Source organism: Plecotus auritus (assembly GCF_963455305.1).
Source record: "Plecotus auritus genome assembly, chromosome: 3".
NCBI lineage: Eukaryota > Metazoa > Chordata > Mammalia > Chiroptera > Vespertilionidae > Plecotus > Plecotus auritus.
The window spans coordinates 194,102,669-194,124,117 of record NC_137772.1 but is presented as its reverse complement, the minus strand read 5'-3'; the positions used below and the strand labels follow the sequence as shown (position 1 = coordinate 194,124,117).

General features: G+C 35.2%; 1 protein-coding gene across 1 annotated transcript in view; it reads right to left on the bottom strand.

Annotated features, from left to right (window-relative positions):
* Nucleotides 1–21,449, bottom strand: part of SOX5 (SRY-box transcription factor 5) — a 403,151-nt gene that overhangs the window by 188,676 nt on the left and 193,026 nt on the right. The window contains exon 6 of the mRNA XM_080660592.1: nucleotides 17,377–17,445. Within this exon, the coding sequence (XP_080516718.1) occupies nucleotides 17,377–17,445 (69 nt within the window). The remainder of the gene's footprint in view (nucleotides 1–17,376; nucleotides 17,446–21,449) is intronic.

The window sequence follows — 21,449 nt, the reverse complement described above, 5'->3', positions numbered from 1 at the left end:
TTAAAAAGGTCATAAAGAAATTATATTCTTACTCCTACTCTGCAGAAATCCCATTATTACTCTAAGTACCTAACAATTTTTATGACCAATAACAACATTAGTAGTTATCCACTAAATTCAGCTAGGCCAGGTTATTGGACACAGCTGGAAGCAAGATTCCAGTTTTGATGGAGCAATCAACTGCTCCCATATGGACCTTTTAAAGAATGAATTAATTCTATACAGAAATACGAGTGGTAAAGAATGCAGCTGCTTAGCACAGAGTCCTATTAAATGATAATAAGAGGACAGAGTAGTCATCCCTCCAAAGAAATACTTGGCTTTAAGCTATTGTTAACAATTTAGTTAACAATTAAAGAACTTTAATCTCACTGTCTACAGTTCAAACATGATTGTCATTATTAATACAGCTTATGAAATTTGGATTTAGCTTAACTATTTCCTGGTCTCTAGAGACCTCATAATTTTTTTTATCACTAAAAATTGATTTAAATTCTTCATACAGATGATTCTAGTTTATTTTTTTTCAAATTTACCAAAACTTGTAATCCAAAAATATAGAGGAAACTAAATTATGCAACACATAGACTATATTGTGACCCATTGTGAAACTAAAACTAAAGTTTGGAAAATCATATAACTTAGTGTGCTTACATATAAATGACTTGAAAGATACAGAAAGTAGTCTAACACCTGAATACTTTGACTAAGGACAAAGTTAACTCAGAGATTAAGTCAATAATATTACCAAAAGCTAGCATTTACTCTTATTAATAAAAGAAAAGAAAAAAGAACTTGGAATAGTTAATGGTTTTATATCAATTGTAAAGTATATTCATAATTCTGCTTTTGTCTGCTGCTGTGCTGCCCCAACTAAGAAACAAACAAAAACCTTTCTAGGATTCCATTATGAAAACTTAAAGTTCAGAGTAATGATATGAAACAGATGAGGAGAAAATAGATTCAACAACATAAATTTGTTCTAGTGCTCTAAATAGATTCATCAACAACATAAATTTGTTCTAGTGCTCTATAAGTACACACTCACATTATTATTTGATTTTTTTATCTCAACGGATCATATGCAAGATACTACAATTTCCAACCTACAGATGAAGAAGCTGACAATCAATGACATTATATTACTTGTCCAAAGTCACACAACTAGCAAACAGTAAAATCTCCAGTTTCTATAAAAGCCTTTCAAGGAAAAGATGGTCATTCTCTCCATTCCTGTCTCCTTGTGCCCTCTCAGGTACCTCTCAGTACAGACATGGCCAAAATCCACACACAAAGAAATGCCTTTGCACTTCTATGCTTAGTCCTTCCAAGTCTTTTTTATTTATGTTACCTTTTTATCATGTTTCTCATCCATAGTTTACTTTGGCCTTCAAGATTTTCAATAGCTACAATTACTGCCTCAATGTACTCTTATAATGAAGCTATATTACTGGATTTCCCCAGAAGGTTCTGAAAATCTTAGTAACATGTGAGCATTATTTAAAGGTGACAAGATCATCTTCATTATAGTTGTGCTGAATAGCTGAGATGTTTGATCTCTACCTAATTCATAGTACTTCAAGGTCCCTTATACTTTGCATATAGCTATATGTAAACACTCTAACTACATTTAAAGAACAAAAATAAAATCCAGTTTTGCTAGTTATATGCATTGTAATGCATTATAACTGATGCATTAAAATATTTAGAAAATACAATGCATACTTTTTGGTCAGTCCTCCACCTTGATTTTGTCCTTTTGCCTCTGAAACTATGGTAACTACTCATCAATGACAAGCATTTGCATTCTTAATTGCTGCTCTTTCTATTTTAGCGAGTTATTAAGTAGCAAACAAAAAAGAGGCCTGTAGCATTTTTCACCATCATGTTTATTAATATCAGCTCAGGACTGCAGAAGGGGAGAATTATATTTCCTAACCAAGCAGGTGAGTTTGTAGAATTGTACAATGAGAGCTTCAATGAATGAGTCCCTATCAGTAGGGACAGATCATTATAACAGATGATGTGGGCAGACATCCCACTGACATTTAGTACAGCTTAACACAGCCAGAACAGAATAAAACTTAATAGTGGTCAAGGTGGAGAGAAGGGGCAAGCAGTAATAAAATAAGTGCAACACATCCTGAGGTTATTTTCTGTTTCTCCTTCAGTTTTAAAGCATACCATAGGGAGAAAAAGCTCATCAAAATAGTCAATGGTACTGGGGGAAGATGTTTACCTACTTACACATCTTTCCTTGATGAGTATTTTTCCTCTGTGACTTCAATGGGCAAATTAAAATATTTTCTCTATTGTCAGACTGATTGTTATTTAGGAAAATATTAAAATTACTTAAACATGTCATAAGCATCTTTAAAATATTTAAAAATCAAAGACACACCCCAAGTTCAAGATACTTAATTTTAAAAATCTTTATGCAAAGGAATCAATAAAAGGAGACAAGCCATAAATATGTATTTATTGGATAGTGGTTTTAAACAGAAAGTGACATGAAAATTTTAGTATATCACAGTTTTTTTTTGTTTGTTTTTTGGTTTTTGTTTGTTTGTTTTGTACAAGGCCAGGTTTACAGTTTCTTAATGCTATTAGAAGTCACAGATCAGAGGAAGTTAAAAAATGAAATGTGTATTCTGGGATATACACATTTTTTAAACTTTCTAGAATAATCTGTGAAAATAAATTTAAAACTCAAGATTTATTCCTTCATGTAGGCCTTTCAGTTTCATTCTGAGGCTGTAAAAATTTTAAAGATAAGGACCAAACTTCCTATCCTAATCTTTACATCTAGAAAGAGATTTTGACAAATAGGTTCAACATCTTAAGGTCCGTAATTTCAGAGACTTGGCAGAATTATATCACAGAAGGTTAATCTAAATTGAACTGGGATGGTTGAAAAATAAAACATTTTCAGAAACCACATTTAATCCTTTCATCTTTTCCTGTGAAAACTCAGATAAGTTTGAATTTCCTAAGTCTCTGTCTCCATTTTCCAGGTATGATGTCACTACCTATTATTCCGTATCAAAAACCTCATAAAACATCAAACAGTGTGAATTTGAGGGGTTTTATATTTTCATATTTTTCTCTTTCCTCTGCTCAAGTCTAAAAATGAAGAAAATCAATCAAATGCTTAAAAAAGAAAGGAAGAGTGCAAAAATGGCTGTTAAATAAAGACATATGGAGAAGATGCTAACGGGGGATGTTAATTCCCTGTGACTCTGAATATGGTACTGAAAAGCTTAAAGAAGAGCACCTCTCTCCCATTTTAGATGAAACATAGAATTCTGAGGATTTACTCAGATAAAGAAGGGGCAATGAGGATAGGATCATCCCTTACCATCACACGCCATTAGTAACCTTCACAAAGTGGGCAAAGTGATAGCGTACAAGCATTTGAGTACTTTAGTACTTATCACAAATACTGTGATCCTGATTTTCTTTAAAAATAACTAAAGCATGTCCACTTATTTGCTTTATAATTTACTTTCTTCCTGGGATAGGCCCTTATTATGTTATTTCTATGATTATGACTGTGCAAGAAGAAAAATCCTCAGATACCTGAATTGTGCAATGTTATGATCACAGATTTATTAGATGAATTAAACTATAATTGCTACATGACTTAAAGTGAAGTTTTGTTTGGATGTATTAACACTGTATCTTATAGTGGCCATATAAGAGAATACAAAAATTAAGGATACTACCTTGAGAAGATTCACAAGATAGCTCTCCCATGATTAGAAAGATTATTGGTATTTTCATGATATCAGGGTACCATTTTTTTTTAAAGCGGGTATTTACAAAATAATATCTGATAGTTACTTCTGCATTGTGTTTTTTCTCCTAAATTCTCACTCAGTTGATGATGTCTAGGAAGAAGTTTGTGTCACAGCATGGGAATAATTGGATAGAAAGAAATGGGTAAGAAATTACACACACACACACGCACACACACACACACAACGTAAGGTAGCAGAACAGAAGAAGACAGGTTAAAATAATGATGTGTTGATGGCAGTATTTGTACTTCTCAAAATTGTGCTTGTAATGCATTTAAGAGCAGTGCCCTTTTCAAATCACAAAAGGGACTTCACTCAATGTCTCAAGGGATAAAGATCTTACAAAAAGATCTGACTTTTCTGTTTCCTTCCATGAAATAAGCACTTCTTACAGAACAAAACAGAAAAAGGATGTTTTAAAACAATAGAATTCTGGAAGATAAAGCTTTCAAGAAATGATAGAATAAATGTGTATCAAAAACCCTAACTGGGGAGGCCGAGGAATGGGCATCATTTTACAGTGGGGGAAAAAGAAAAATCAATTGCATAAAGGGGAAACATTTTCCTTTGCCAAAATATACATTTCCTAATTTAGGTTTTAAAAACACATCTAGAATCAAAGAGGTCCTGTGAAATATTTCAGTTTTCAGACACTCTTTATCAAAAGAACACTTTTCTTGGCCAAGTATATCAGACATTATTTTCAACTAGAACATCAGTTTTTGCTTTCTATAGTTTATGGACTCTTATAATATGTTGTTATAAATTTTGATCCAAAACGGGTCAAACAGACACTAGCTCACTGTAAAAAAATGGCAATTTTCTTAAAATAATATAAGAACCATTAGGAACCAATGAAATATACGTTAAGGACGTTTTGTATGTGTGCCTCCCAAAATGATATCCTGATAATCTTAGTGAATTAGAACTTGATTAACATTTCCGAATTGTTTTCTCCTAAATGATGTGTCATTTAAAATTTCTATGGAAATATTCAAATATTATTCCAAATTTCTTTAGCAAAAGATGTAATATCTGTTTCAATTTCCAGACAAAGTAATAAACTTAATTTGATGGGCTCTGAAAACTTGCTGCTCATATTGTGTTCAGGAGTGCTAATGATCTTGATTTATTTAATATTAGTGGCCCAGTGCACGAATTTGTGCACAGGTGGGGCCCCTCTGGGTGGCTTGCAGGGATTGGGCTGAAACCCACAGTCCAATGCTGCCTGCAGCTCCTACCTGCTGCTCCTGCTCATCCTGGCCCCACTGCACCTGCTGTGGGCTTGCGCCCAATCAGTCCTGATCAGGAGAGGCTCATGCTGTTGTAGCAACGCTCGCCAGTCATGAGCCCTGCATCTGGTGCCCTCCTGAGGGGAGTGGCCTGTGGGAAACTGGCTCTCCAACATCCTCCAAGGGGTCCCAGGTTGCAAGAGGGTGCAGGCCAGGCCAAGGGACCCCACTGGGAGGGACCATGGAAGGGCTGAAGGAAGTGTCCAGCCCATCTTTCCCAGTCCCAATCGGCCGGACTCCAGCAACAAGCTAACCTACCAGTTGGAGCGTCTGCCCCCTGGTGATCAGAGCACATCATAGCAACTGCTCAACCAGTCAAATGTCTGCCCCCTGGTGGTCAGTGCACATCATAGCTAGTGGTTGAGCGACCTTAGCATATCATTAGCATATTACACATTTTTATTGATTTTTTTTTACAGAGAAGAAGGGAGAGGGATAGAGCGTTAGAAACATCGATGAGAAAGAAACATCGATCAGCTGCCTCCTGCACACCCCCTACTAGGGATGTGCCCGCAACCAAGGTACATGCCCTTGACCGGAATCAAACCTGGGACCTTTCAGTCTGCAGGCCAACGCTCTATCCACTGAACCAAACCAGTTAGGGCAGCATATTATGCTTTGATTGGTTGAACAGTCGACCGGTCACTGGATGACCAGACACTTAGCATATTATACTTTTATTATATAGGATTATATAGGATGGTAATACAGGACCAAGAGACCAGGGTCTACATCTAATTACTGATGGGAAATGGGTATAACCCTTATCATTTTTGGACCATATCTTTCCCATCCACAAAAAAACAAAAATACTTAAATTATCTCTAAAGTCTAATTTTTTATGTCAACTATTTTATTGATCAAAGAGTTTTAATTCAGTGCTATTCAATGTACTGTGATGAGGTCAGAAGCTGTTAGGATGTAAACCAGGTAACTGCTTCCTTCAAGGACACTTGCAGTGAAAATAAAATGTCATCTGAATTAAAGTTGGTTTAGCAAGCGCCTTATCTCATCGAGGACTTGTAGCAGTTCACAGATTGAACTTGTTAGCAGTTTATAGATAGGTCTGTAGGCCATATTTTCCAAACTGTTTTTTTAAGACATATTTTTATTTTATTGATTTCAGAGAGGGGAATGGAGAGGGAGATAGAAACATCAATGTGAGAATCATTGATCGGCTGCCTCCTGCATGCCCCCTACTGGGGACCAAGCCAGCAATCCCAGCATATGTCCTGACCAGAGATCTAACCAGCAACCTCCAGGTGCATGGAATGACACTCAATCAACTGAGCCACAATGGCCGGGCTGAACAGTTTTTATAATGATGTAAACATTGGTAGTCTTCAATCCTACAGCAATTGAGACGAGTGAAATACTTTGCGGGTTTCCTAATTATACCTCTGCACACAGTTGGGACATAAGGTTTGACAAAAACAAGGGTATTTAGGGGTTTTCAAACTGAAACAAGTTATTTAAATAGACACTATGACATCTGTGGTAGGGTTAAAATCATTGGAAGTCTATTGCATCTCTCTTATTAGAGATTTAAAGAGTACAGAAAAACAAGTAAGGTGTTAGGAGACAGACAAATCATATGAAATATGATGTCCTAGAAAACTTAGAGCAGGATATATATGCACTATACATGTAATCCTAATAACTGAGTAAAAAATCATCTAATTTTTATTTGTAGAAATTAGTCCAGTGAATCTGTATATTCTTTCATTAGAATAGTGTCAAAATTATGTTTAAAATGAAAACAAACATATCGTATCCTATTTTATTACATAATCATGCTGTTTAAGTTAGATATAACAGAATATCATACACATATATTTTAAATGTTAAATATTTAGACACACAAAAAAGAATAAGAAAGTGGTTTCTTCTTCAGGGTGAGAATGACTACATAATGTAGATGGCACATTTATTATTCAGGTGCTTCATTTGGTCAAAGCTAGCTGCTTCTATAAATAGTGGTGGAGCACCACAGTCATGCAATTTTAAATTTGAATGTTTCAAATCAAGGGTAAATTTCATCAAAATATGTGTCCATTACTGAACCATCGATTCATTTCGCAAGTACTGACACCTAACTACACTTCTTTCTTTTACCCCTGTGCAACTATTTGCTTGTTTGGGTAACTTTTGACTCTCCATACACACACACACACACACACACACACACACACCACATTTCTATATGCGCACACACACACACACACACACCACATTTCTATATGCATTGCTTCATTGTAAATGTCTTTTAGTGCTTCTGGGCTGACTGATGTAAGATGTTATTTTGAACATGCCAAAGCATCTAAACGGCTCCAGCCTTTTCTTTTCAGCCTGCATTCCTTGATAAGTGGCAAAGCTTCCCACTTATCAGTCACTCAAAGTGACTGTAGCTGTCAGTTGTGTACAAAGCGCAATCAGTTTGGAAGCGGAGACACCAGCATTTTTCTTCTCAGCTTGACGCAAACACGTTTTGACTGCTAGTCATTCAATTTTAAAGCATCCTCAATTAGGGGCGGATGAAGATATCAAGAAAACACATCCTGAACACCTCCAGACCAGGCAACAGAAAAAAATTTATTGTTATCTCTTGATTTACCTTACGGCAGCACCATCCCTCCTCTTATTCTGACTGCATGACACGGGCGCTCATGACAACACACCCCCTATCATGAAAAGATTGCAATAATATATTATACTAACACCCTGTGAAAACTCTCTCTGAGCCTGTTTATGTTCCCTTTGCTCTCTCCCTAATGAACCACCCCACGGAAATTCAGATAATTTTTTTTTTAATTTTCACCTGAGGATATTTTTCCATTGATTTTAGGGCTCAGATAATTTACATTTAAAATTAAAACAAAAGAATCTTTTCTGCTTACTGTCTTTATCAGTGAACAACTTTCTATTCAATGTAAACATAAAATCCAACTGAATAATGCAAGGAAGAGGAGAAAAGTTAGCCAGAGAAAGGAACCAGGGGAGAGAGAAAATAAAAGGTGAAGGAAAGGACTAGAGGCTATGTTAGATGGTCAAGCAGCAGCTACAGACACAGGTATTGGCAAAGCTGTGGGAAGGAATATTGAGGCAGGAATAAAAATGTATTCAGAATTAGATGGTGGTATGGGAAAGGAAAAAAATTTAAATACATATCTTGGTAATAAACAGAAAAATATAAAGTGAACGTAATGATTTAAAAATATAGAAAGGTGAGTGTATGTATGCGCATATATTAATATAAATCTTTAAATATATGATATCAAAATTAGCTTATTATTTTACCTTTTAGTTAAAGATGTGTATGCTGTGAAAGTTAGTTCACCTCTTCTAATTTACTTAAGTATAACAAGATTGCCTACATAAAAATAATTATTTTTAAAGATATGTATCTTTTATAAATATGACATCCATTATTTTGCATTTGTCTGTGGAGGTTTAGTTATGTACATTTGCTTATGTGAAACACATGTTTCCTCCATTTATAAATATTAATTTCTCTCACTTATAAAAGAGCACTCTTTTACCTGGTTTATTGTAGAAAGAAAACTAAATTACTTTTTTAAAAAAATCATGCCAAACTCAGGATCTTATCAACTCAGTTTGATAAGATCACTTACTCTTATTTTCTCGGAATTATCTGAATTAAATCACTTATTGCTACAGGAGGCACCTTCTTAGTTTACATAGTACTCAACTCTCAGGATCTCAGAAACACACACACACACACACACACACAACACACACTCCTTACTTCCACTGACTATTAAATGGAGATAATGCCATAACTTACCTGAATTCTTGTGATAATTATGTGAAATTACCTCCACAGAGTGCTAAATGCTTAAGAAGCAATGGGCTGCTCCTTTTCATTGGTACAGTGCAAAGAACAAAATAATTTCTCAAATCATATTCAGCACAGGAAATGTTGGTTATCTATTTTAATGGCCCTGTAAATATCTCTTTGAATCCCTGGAGAAAATTATTGACTTGCTTGTTGTTATGTACACTACAGAGTAGGTAATGTGATCTCACTTTAATCATTGATACATTCAATAAATATTATAAAGTTCTTATTATATGCCAGGAACTATTATAAGTACTTTCAGTTTAGTAGTAATCAAGACAGATAAAATATTTGACCCCACAGAACTCATTGGCATGTATGTGTTGTGGTAGTGGTAGGGGTACAGAAAAATCAAATAAATATAAATAGGAAATTAGTGCTGTGAAGAAAAGTAAGGGACTTTTATTTACAGCCAAACTGTCAAGTATGAGTTTAAAAACGGAACATCGTTGCATATGCATATATTTTGAACATTTTTATTCCAGAAACTTTACATCCTATGTACCCCCTGCCCCTCCTTTCTTTTAGGAAGTTCCTAGATGTGGTTCTGGAGAAAAACAAGGAGGGAAACCAAGGAGGAGAATGCTATTGGGAACAGTGATTCCAGCTCTGGAGAGCCATACATGGACATCTGAGAATGTCAGCTGGACCAACAAGGCTAAACAAAACCAGGAGGACAGAGGGCAAGGAAGCAGGTGTCAAGGAAAAGGGGATTCTGGAGACTTGATTTATTTCTGATAATTCATAGAAATCATAAGGCAAATAACATGAGGGGAAAAATAAAGGCAATTGGAACGCACAAAGCTACTCATAAAGGAAATAAGGAGTATCCTATTAAAACTATTCAGAAAACAATATATAGACATATTTTAATGTCCATACCATTTATTGATTTTCAACTTTTAATATTAAGCAATAGGTAAAGCAAACAGGTATGTATCTATACACGTATACACACACACATACACATATAAATTTTGAGTAAACATAGAGATAATGAAAATTGGCAACTGGGAGTGAGAGAGGAGAGGTGCCATCCTCATCTGACAAGGCAAGTTCAAGAGACACTATGTATAGTTGATTGAACAAGAAAAGAGGTGTAAGCAAACTAAAGTTTCAAAGTACTTATTGGAAGAACTTAAAAGACATATTTTGAGGTGAAAAGGGGGAATAGGAGGGAATGTCAGGATGGCAGTATAGGAACTAAGTAAATTGTCCTCCTGTTTCTAAGTTAGCGATATTTAAAGTTGATAAGTCAGCAATAGCACTAGAATCTATAATAATAAAAGTGTAATATGCTAATTAGACTGGGTGACCTTTCAGAGGAAGCTGGGGCTGCGAGGGAAGCCTGGGTCATGGTGCCAGAGGGAAGCCGGTGCCGGCAGCCGGGGGAAGGAAGGCCTACTCTTGCACAAATTTCATGCATTGGGCCTCTAGTTATATTATAAAACTGATAACTAGGAAGCTATTAAAAATAAAAACTTTAAAGATTGTTTTTGTTTTGTTAATCTTCACCCGAGGACATTTTTCTATTGACTTTTAGAAAGAATGGAAGGGTTGGGGAGAGACACAGAGAGAGAAACATCATCATTGATTGGTTTCCTCCTACATGCAAGGGAGGTATGTGCCCTTGACCAGAATAGAACCTATGATCCTTTAGTCTATGGGCCTATGCCAAACCAGCTTGGGCAAAACTTTTAAGATTTTAAATTGGTTCCTTTTGAGTAAAAATATTAGTCACCACAAGCAGTCTGGGCTCTAAAAATGGACATATACGTGCATATCAACCTCTCTTTATCTCTAGCTACGAAGACACATTTGTATGCATAGAGAAATAACATGAATGACTGAAATTTTATCATTAGATAATCACTAGGAAATGCATTTTTTTTTTAAAAAAAAGGATTTAAAAGTAGATCCCTTTGAGTAAAACGAGACAGGTGCAGTTATTATCACTGCTCTTTTAGAAGAGATCACCTATCTTCTCAACTATCTTTCTGTTTCCATTAAGTACAAGAAAGAGAGGAATGTCCTCTATAAAGTTACTTCTCTGTATCTCCATATTTTCTCCCCTACTAATCTGTCTGAATGCCAAGAACTGCATCCTATCCAGTTGTGGTATATTTTGTTTCATATGGCCAATCATTAGTTGGACCTCAAGGAGTTAATTCATTTCCTTCTCAGATGGAAATGCTACCTTAATTGCATGGTGTTTATTCTTGGCATTTCCAGTCTCTTAAATAGACAAGGTTACTTTGCAATCTCTTTGTGCTCATATACGTGTGTGGGGTCTTGTTGAGGGGGGGTAAAATGTTTCCAACTTACCACACTCAGAGAAAGAAATCATAAACCAGCAGGTCAGTCAGGTACTATGCTTTCACGTTTAGCGTTATTATATTTTCAATACAATATTTCAATGGATTTCATTCTGCATAATAATTTACCAAGAATTACCAAAACTCTTAATAAGCTCAGAGAACTCTGGCTCCAATAAAATGAAACCTTTGTCACAAATTGGTTGAGCCTATGACTGCAACTTAATCATTCAATTGTACATAAGTCAAATTGTATTTTCACTTTGTAAGAATAAGTTCCCAGTGAAAGAAAACTCATTTTAAAACTTTGGGCCATTAAGCCTTAAATGGTAGAATATCAGTGAAATAAAAATGAGCTAAGCCAAGACTCGAGAAACTTGGAATCCAGCCATTGTTCCACAAGTAACAACTTCTGTTGACATTGGGAAAATCTAACCTTACTTGGGTTCAGCTTATGAATGTCCAAAGGAGAGCTAGGTCTAAAGAAAGGCTTTTTAAAAATCCCTTGTAATTCTAAAATTATATGAATTTGGAACACTGAAGGTACAGTTTTCAGTGGCTCCTGCCACATAGATTGTATTTTTTCCCTAGAAATTCTCCTTTTGCTGGTAGTAGTCATTAAATTGTCCATCATCAGAAATAGAGAGAGAACTAGTTTCTCCTCTAATGACTTAGGCAGAAATTTTTAGCAATGTGTGCTCACTACATGCCAGGCATGATCCCATTTAATCCTCAAATTAACCAGGTGTTATTTGAGTATTGTAATTCCCATTATATAGATGGGAGTAATGAAACAGAGGGATTAAGCTATTTTCCCAAGATCATATAAATGAGGCGTGAAGATGCAGGGACTGAATTCAGGTATGTCTAATTCCAGAAAATGTGCTCTCATATACTTTTTTGCTAAATTGTTTATATCAATAAAAATTGAAATACATATGCATGTGTTATATCAATAAAAATTGAAATATATATGCATATCAATCTCTCTTTATCTCTATCTGCAGAGACATGTTTATCTGCATAGAGCAGTGGTTCTCAATCTCCCTTATGCCGTGACCCTTTAATACAGTTCCTCATGTTGTGGTGACCCCCAACCATAAAATTATTTTCATTGCTACTTCATAACTGTAATTTTGCTACTGTTATGAATCGTAATGTAAAGATCTGTGTTTTCCAATGGTCTTAAGCGACCCTACTAGCAGTTCTCAACCTGTGGGTTGTGACCATCGGAAAACACAGATATTTACATTACGATTCATTAACAGTAGCAAAATTACAGTTATGAAGTAGCAACGAAAATAATTTTATGGTTGGGGGTCACCACAACATGAGGAACTGTAAAGGGTCATGGCATTAGGAAGGTTGAGAACCACTGACATAGAGAAATAACATGAATGTATGGAAGTCTATCATCAGGTAATCATTAGGAGATATATTTAAAAAAAGGATTTAAAAGTAGCTCCCACTCAGTGAAAGGAGTGTATTTAATTGAATAATTAAGTCATTATTAAAATTGTATTTCATACAGTTAAGTATATTTCTATACCACCTAAAGAACCAAGCTTTTCCCTATATACTGTGGAACATACACCAGAGAAGTAACAATGTAAAAGAACGAAGATTTGTTCTTTGCTCTGCCTTTAGCTCCAGACAGAACCAACAGCCCAAAACTATTATCAAACCTGAACATGCTTAAATTAGGAATCAGAAACAATGACAGGGAGATATTAAATATCAATTCTTTGCCCCCAAGAGAAAACAATGAACAACATTAGGAAAAGTTTAATAGAAGGGGAAATGCAACAAATTTGTGGAATCTCTTAAGAAAATTCTAACACTGAAATTTCAGTATGGGGATGGATCATGACAAATATTCATTTGACAAGAAGTACAATATCTTTAAATTTGCCCTTAAAAATATTGTAAATGGATTTCATAGTAAAACATGTTTTGACTTGGCCCTATTAGATGCTAATAAGAACCTTAAATTCCATTAAGTATTATTAAAAGAGAGTAAAAAATTTAAAACTAGGACATGCTTCCCCAGCCAAAAGCTGTAGAAACTCTGTCCCATACAAAGCTTCAACATAAAAGGAAAACTGGGTCTTCAGGGACATTCACTTAGTTGCCATAATGGAAGTTCATAGAAGTCACATTCATTTACTTTAAAAATGTTTGGTAACAGTGAACCAGGTCAAGATGAACCACGGGTCTAGGATCATTATTAGAAACATAAGCCACCTAACTATCAGTATTAGAAATAGGTTGATTTAATATAAAAGCTAGATTAGTCAGAAAATAAAATTACTAAAAATTGGCCATGGTAGGCAGAAGCAATACAGTAGAAACCTTACCCTCAAAGAAATCTAGAAATACATTTTTCTCTGACACATTTATAAATTTGTACTAATGTACTAATGCGCATTAAAAATGCTCTTTGTTTAAGGACAATTAAAGGAAAACATTGCCAACTAGTAAAAACAAGGAGACTGAAAATTCTTGGTGTTCCTAAAATTAAGAATCTCATAAAGAAATGATACAGTTCTAGAGTGATAATAGGATGTTTCTGGCATTAGGATATGCTTTTATTTGTAGAATGAACTGGTTTATGATGTTGCAAAAGATAACAAAAAACTTTCTTAATTCTTCTTTTAATCCTGAGTTATGTTCTAACCTGGAAGACAACTATAACTTGAAATTCTCTATAAGGAAGTAGAGTAGACTGTATTTTCAGTGCAATTAGAATAATGCAATTTTAGAGCCATGTATGGTTTTTAAAGAGAGAAAAATAGTTCATAAAGAACTGATCCTAGGTTATTAAGTAAAACTGTTTAATTTAATAACTCTTATGGTATTTTCTCTTCAAAAAAGTACTTGAGTAAAACCTACCACCACTCTTTTCATTTGGAGTTGAAAAAAAAATAGAATTAACAGGCCCCGATAAGTTTTAAATAATATGGTCATTAGAATACCAGTATGTGAATGTGTGTGCATACAGGCACATACAAACTTGTTCATACATTGTAAAAATCAAATGACATGTACTTCAAATGAAATAAACATGTCTAAATTAACCTCTCCTTTAAAGACATCTCAGTAAAAGAATGAGAAAAATGCTGGGGAATGTCTTCTCCAGTTATTGAACATATCCATCGAGTGTGACAATTTTTTCTGCTTTCTTACCATCTATTATCAATCTAACCCACAAGGCAGATCTGTCTAACAAATTTAAGGTATTGTATGCCTTTACCAATATTTGGACCAAGTTAATGTCATATATTTCAATTGAAACCAAAATTTTAAGGGAAGCCTATTTGTGGGATAGAAACACTGATGTCCACTATTCTATCAATAAAGGAATTAGAACACATTGTTTTCTAAAGTCCAAAGCAACAATAGAATAAAACATCAAAGAAAATGCAATCAAGATGAATAATGTAAATTGGTATGTTTATTTCTACAAGGTTTTAAAGCTCCATATTTAAGAAAAAAATAGATCAAATTCAAAATACATATTTTCAGATAGCAAAGAAAATTTAATTTACAATAAAATATTCTTATGTGAGCATTTGATTACTTATGCATTCACAAAACAATATTTTATAATAAAAATTGTTATATATTTGATTGCCTTCCATTATAGCAGGTTTGATTTTTGCTCTTCTTCCTACTTGTCCTATGCTGATAAGGGAAATGTGGGAAGAAGAAGAAAAGGGAGAGAAAACGTTCTAAAAAAGAAATGTGGTAAAGATTTATGTGAGAAAAACAGGATATATTCTACCTTCTTAATCTTTTATTTCTACATATAGCAGTATATCAGTACCTCCCATAACTGTTTGAACAATCTCTCAACAGACAATTTTAAATATATTATGACTTTAATAACTATTAAATGCTTGTAAGACTGCACCAAATTAACAATTTATAAAATATGCTTTAGAACTATGCTTTTAGTTAATGAATATACTAGAAGCTGTGAAAATGAATTCCTTTCAGATTGTCAGTCTTGCTCAGTACTTATTTTTACCTGGAACATTCCCTACTTCCCAAACTCTTTTTTAAAATAATAACTTGATGGATGTTGACTCTGTCAGTATCATTTATCTGTACTAAAACTAAAAAGAGGGTAAATACACAGATATAATATCTCAACATCTCTCTTAATGTTTCCCCCAAATTACCATCAGTGTGACATTATTCCCTTTAGGGACTAATGGGTATGTGTTTTTTCACTCTGGGAACTAGGGAAGCCAGCAGCTTAACATTTTGATCAAATGAAATTCTAAGCTTTTAAATTGCTCATACTTAGCAAAATTTCTATTAACTATCAGAAAACTTTGTCTCTGATCCTAGCTCTACTTGTAACTAGTTGTGTGATGTTGGGCAGGTCATTAAACTTGGCTTGAATCCATCCATTTCAACACTTGGTCATTATAACAGAGCTTAAAATCCACATTATATATACAGTGTTCATCATTGTGAAATAATTTCAAAAAAAGGAACGGAAGATGATGATTACATTTAAGTGGTCAAACAAAGCTTAGCCTTCTACATATTTAAATATGGGTTTAGATACATTTTTGCAATTCTGTTTAACAAAGGACTCTCTCAGTCTCATAAAAATTTGTAAAAATTCAGAACTATTGGTACCTTCATCAAACTATAGTGAAACCAAGTGATTTGCAAAGGGCAACATCACTGATTATGGAATTGTACCTTATTTATATTGAGAACTTACCATAACATTTTTTGTTATAATAGGTTTTCAATAATTAAAAACACTTTAAATCTAGATAATCTGATACCATCAACTAAAGCTATATTCAAAGTCATCATACTTAGACTAAACATGGAAATCCAATGAACAGTTTTAAACCATTGAGCAACCACACTCCTGATAGAACATATTCCATTAGAAATATGCTTCTAATAATTACAGTTAAGGAAGGTAAAGGTTTTGGTTGGATCACCTCACTGATATATCATTCTCCCTGAGGCTGTGACCAGTTCACTGAAATCTCAGGGAGAACAAGAATGAGTAAACCCTGTGGGCTACATAATCCAGGAAAAATAAATTAGATACAGTGGAATAAGGTCTGTTGACAAAAGAAGTCTAAACATGATTAACGAATGAAATAATTTTGACACATTTTCTTCCATCATTTATGATATTCACTTTTAATAAAATATATTGGATACTCAAGGTAAAACTTCAAGAGTATGATGAATGTTTCCCCACATAATCTGACTGCAAATCTAATAGTTGCTTCCAGATGGATGATGTTACACAGGGTTGGATTCATAGATCCATGACTCAGGTTCCTTTCCTTGCTAGTCACAGCGAGTATGCGCTGAACACTTACTATTTGTCTTGTCACTACCCTAAAGCCATCCACCCATGGCTTCATTAAATCCTCATAAACACTCTATGAAATAAGTGCTTCCAGAAAAAAATTTTCAGGAAGGGATACAAATTCTGTCCACGTTCATGACGCTAGTGAGTGGTAGAGACAAGACATCACTGGCAAGGTATTTTTTCCTTTTGTTACCAATACAACTGCTTTCTTTGTTCTTAATTGATGCTTCTCATCATTGTAAATTTCCACATAAGAAAAATATGGAGGTTATAGAGCCCACTGTCTATACTAAGGGTAAGATTCTACTTGAACACCAAATCATTATGTTCCCTAACTTCAACCTTTATCGCACATGGCTCTTGAGCATACCGCCAAGTTCTTACTGCCATGACTAAATGAAAATCCACTCTACCTTTCTGCTTTGGTTCCCCTGCATCTCCACCATTAAGAGCACATTTACGGCACATTTTAAATATGAAACAACAGAGAAAACGAAACATTTCTAACATTAATTTCCCTTCAATATGGGATGAAAATTGTGGTCAGCTTGCTTAGACTGAAGCTCCCTGACACAGGAGGGCCCGTGACAGGGCCACCACTGTATGATTCTCCTGGCACAGGAGGCAACACAGCATGAATTAGGCTGAAAGTAATTTTTACTCTGTAGATCATTTCAATCAGGTACATCTAAAAATGAGAAACAAATATACATTTTTAATTGGAAGAATGTATGGAATTATGATTTCTGACCTGGATCTGTTGCTGAAGCAAATTGATTTTGTGTTGTTGCTGCAGAAGTTGCTGCTGTTGTCTGGCAATCTGTGGAGAAATAGCACATGGAAAAATTTAAAGTGTATTTATTATAGTCCTATGGGGAAATTGCCAACGTTCTGTTTCTCAAAGTTTGATTTGACACTGATTATTAAGATGATGCAAATAGATATGCTTGTGCCTGTACAGTACCAGTGGTTCATCATTAAGTAGGATCAGTTAAGACATTCGATCACCAGGAACCGTTATGGTTCTTTTGGCCTAAAACGAATGATGCCCTAAGACACTACAACAGTGATCTAATCCAGTATGAAATGTTCACTTCAAAAATCCCACTTCCTAGCGATATCTTAAGAAGATACTATCTCTGACATTTTCAGCTGTTTTCTACGAGAGTATTGATTAAACAGGGGGATTTTGTGACCCAGGAGTTCATAGTAGCACAAACTATTGTAAGATGCTTTCTTTCTTAGTGAGGTTTTGTGTTTGTTGGTTATTTTTTGGTAAATATTGTCCTCATTTCTGCCTCTAAACTGCCAGCTCCTCAACATACGCCATTCTGATTCCTGCTCCCATTCTCAACTAAAATGATTCTTAATAAAATCACCAGTCACTTCCATTTTTTAAACTGTGAAGTGATTTTTAGTCCTTACCTTTTGACCTTTCATCACAATGCAACACAAGGCTTTCAGTGATTCCCACACCTTCTTCTTTGACTTCTAGTACATCATGCTATCCTGGTTTTGCTCCTAAATCCCAGTCTGTTCCTTCTCAGTCACCTTTGAAGGCTTTATCCACTGTTGTGGTGCTATAAGGCTTAATTTTAGACTCAATTCTTTTCTCTCTATACATACTCCCATATGTATGCCAAGTGCTAATAAATTTGTTTCTGCAGACTAGAACTCTGCTTCAAGCTTCAGACCCACTTATCAATGACATTCCCAAAGGTACTTCAAATTCAACAGGTTAAAAACTAAACTCAGGACTTAGCCCTCAGTGTGGTCATCTGAAAGGTAGTCATCTGAAATGCCAGCAACTAGCACCATCATCCGTTATTTGCTCTGATAATATCCTCTTACTTAATATGTACTATGGTATGGGTCATGCATATTTTGCTCACCATTTGCAAAAAGCCTGAATAGTTAATGCAGAATGCTTGATTGAATAGATGAGAAGAGAATTTTAAAACACCTTATTGCATCATAAAGGGTAGGCTACCTTCTCATAAGAATGTAACATAACTCTCTTGTAAGTAAGCACTGGTTCTTATCCTCATCATTGCCACTTTCATTAAAAAGTGTATTTCCTTAAATTCAGTATCAGAAAGCTAAAAATTCAGGATAAAATACAAGCAGAGTCCTTTACTATGAATGAAAGAACCAATATGAAGGGGATGGGTCTACATGGCTGCACAATGAACTTTCTATTTCCCTTATGAACATCAGTACAACTATGTTTATTGTAATGTTTTCTTTTATCTTAGGAATATAGTAAAAACATTTTTTTTCTGCAGAAAGGTAGGAAAGGAGATAGTAGAAAAGGGAATATCACTTTTTTCCTTAAGTCCAGTTCTTTCCTCCCACACCCCAATATTTCAGTTGACATTAAGGATTTATCAAGAAACTGACCACTTCATACCCTTCCATCCTTCTTTCTGTTCCAAGCTACTGTTCCCTCTTGCCTGTATTGTTGTGATAGCCTATTTGCTCTTTCTGCTTCTGTCCTTGCTTCCCACAACCTATTATAATCCAGTATCTAGAGAGATCCTTTGACAAGGTAAATTGTCAGTTATTCAAAATTTCAAAACACTCTATCTCAGAGTAATGGCCATGTAATGCCTGCAAGCCCAATATAATTTGGCCCCCTATCTCTCTGATTTCATCTTCTCCTTCTCTTCCTTTGTCACTCCACTCTTGCCACACTTCTCTCCTGTCTCTTGAACACACCAAGGATGTTCCTACTTCCCAAGGATACTCCAGCCTCTGAACCTCTGCACTTGCTTTCCTCTCTATCTGAAACACTCTTTTCCTCGATAACTGGTTTGTTCACCCCCTCATCCCCTGCAATTCCTTAATCAAATATTACCCTGTCAATAGGTCTTCCCAGATGACTCCCTTTAAAAGAGCCCCTCTATCCAGCACTTTCAACCCTAACTCTCTGCTTTATTTTTCACCATAATCCTTATGAACATATACTATATTTTACATTTTAATTTATTATCCATCTCTTACCAATTAGAATTCAATACATGAAGGATTTTTGTCTGTTTCGTTCCTTGCCAGATCCCAGTAACTATAACTGAAGCTGAGATCAACGTGGTACTCAATAGATATTCATTGAATGGATGGATGTGGAATGGTCTGGTGGAAAGGCTGATCAGTTAACAAGATCATTAGCATCTCTAAGGGCTGTCTGAAGAAGATTAGAGTGTGCAGAGGAGGCATGTGCTGTACTAAGTAGGGAGTGTTAAGAGGAGAGTCAGAAAAGAAACCCTCAAGAGAAGATGAACCTAACCTGTATCTTAAGGAATAAATACTAAATGTCATTCAGAGATATCTCTGTGTCCTGATGAAAAGAGCAGTGACCACAACAGTGTTGACTATGCATGTCAGAAATGCATGGTAGGGAGGACCTGCGAGAGCAGAGGGCTCTGGAAAGCTGACCTGCGACCCACAGGAGGGATCTTCTCGCAGGCTGGGTAGGCATCACTGCCTGGCATCTCTCCAATATAGGGAAGACATTCTGGAAAAACTTAAGGATTTCTAAAGTTCAAAGGAGGATGTCAGAGAAAGTAAAAAATTCTAGAACCTTGTGATGATACTTGGGAATGGGCCAGAATGTGAAAGAAAGAAAGGAACCTTGCTCTCCATTAGTGATTGCTCAGAGTTTTAGGGATCCTCAAACCCACCAAAGTGGGGATTCTTTACAAAGAAATAACCCCATCTGAGCTACAGTTTCAGAGACTCCCAGAATTTTCTAGAATTCAGATGTCTGAAGGTACCGAAAGTTAAAAACATACATGAAAAGACTGGTGTTTTTCTAGACTGTCACAGGCTAGCATTCTGACCTGTTTTATTATAGGAGGGTAAAGCAAGAGAAATATGGGCCATAGCCAAAGACAGGTCAAATATATATTGAAAGAATATCATGAAGCATTTCATTAAAAATAAAAATGTCATCTTTCAAGCAGATATAAACCACCAAGTAGAGAGAATAATTTGAAAATAGGGGATCTCTTCAAATATATTCTGAATATTTCTTTACCTCTTTCAACTATGCTAGTTTACATTTTGAGAGCAGTTTGAAATGTTTGGCAGTATTGAGTACCTCTGACTAAACAATGACTCTCCTCCAGTGTAGATGATGAGTGAACTGAGCACAAAACATGGGATATTAGCCCTCTATACGGACAATTACCTTATGTATACCATCTATCTTCCCTTCTCATTACTAGCAATTTTCCTTTAAGTAATAGTTCTTATGTTTTGTTACCAGTTTCTCACTATGTGTCAGTTCTTCTACATTTCTGACTGATTTCTGCTACAAAAGCTCCATAGAAGCCGCACTATTAAAGCCAACAATAAGAATCTAAATGACAAATATAGTAGATTCTTGGTTCTGAATTTGTTCATTTTCCACTCTCTAGCAGCTATATACCAGTATCTCCAAGCATCTACCCTTAGTTCATGTCCATTTTCTCATTATTTCACCCCTTCTCTAAGTCAAGGCCTATAAACCTGCTATTTCTCTGTATGAAACACTCTGGGCTCAAGATATTAATATGGCTGTGTCTTGTGTGTCATTTCAATCTGAGTCTAAATGCTTGATCCAATCACGCTAGCTAAGAAATACTGCCTTGACATACAAGTAACTATTTATCGAATTATTCTTCTTATATTTCTTCAAATAACTTATCACTACTTGAGATTATTTTGTTAATTTCTCTTTTTCTTTGTTAACCACCTCTTTCCACTAGAATTTAGGGGTTTTGTCTGTCTGGTTAATTGATGTAGCCTCAGCAGTTAGTTAGCACAGTGCCGGGCACATAAGAA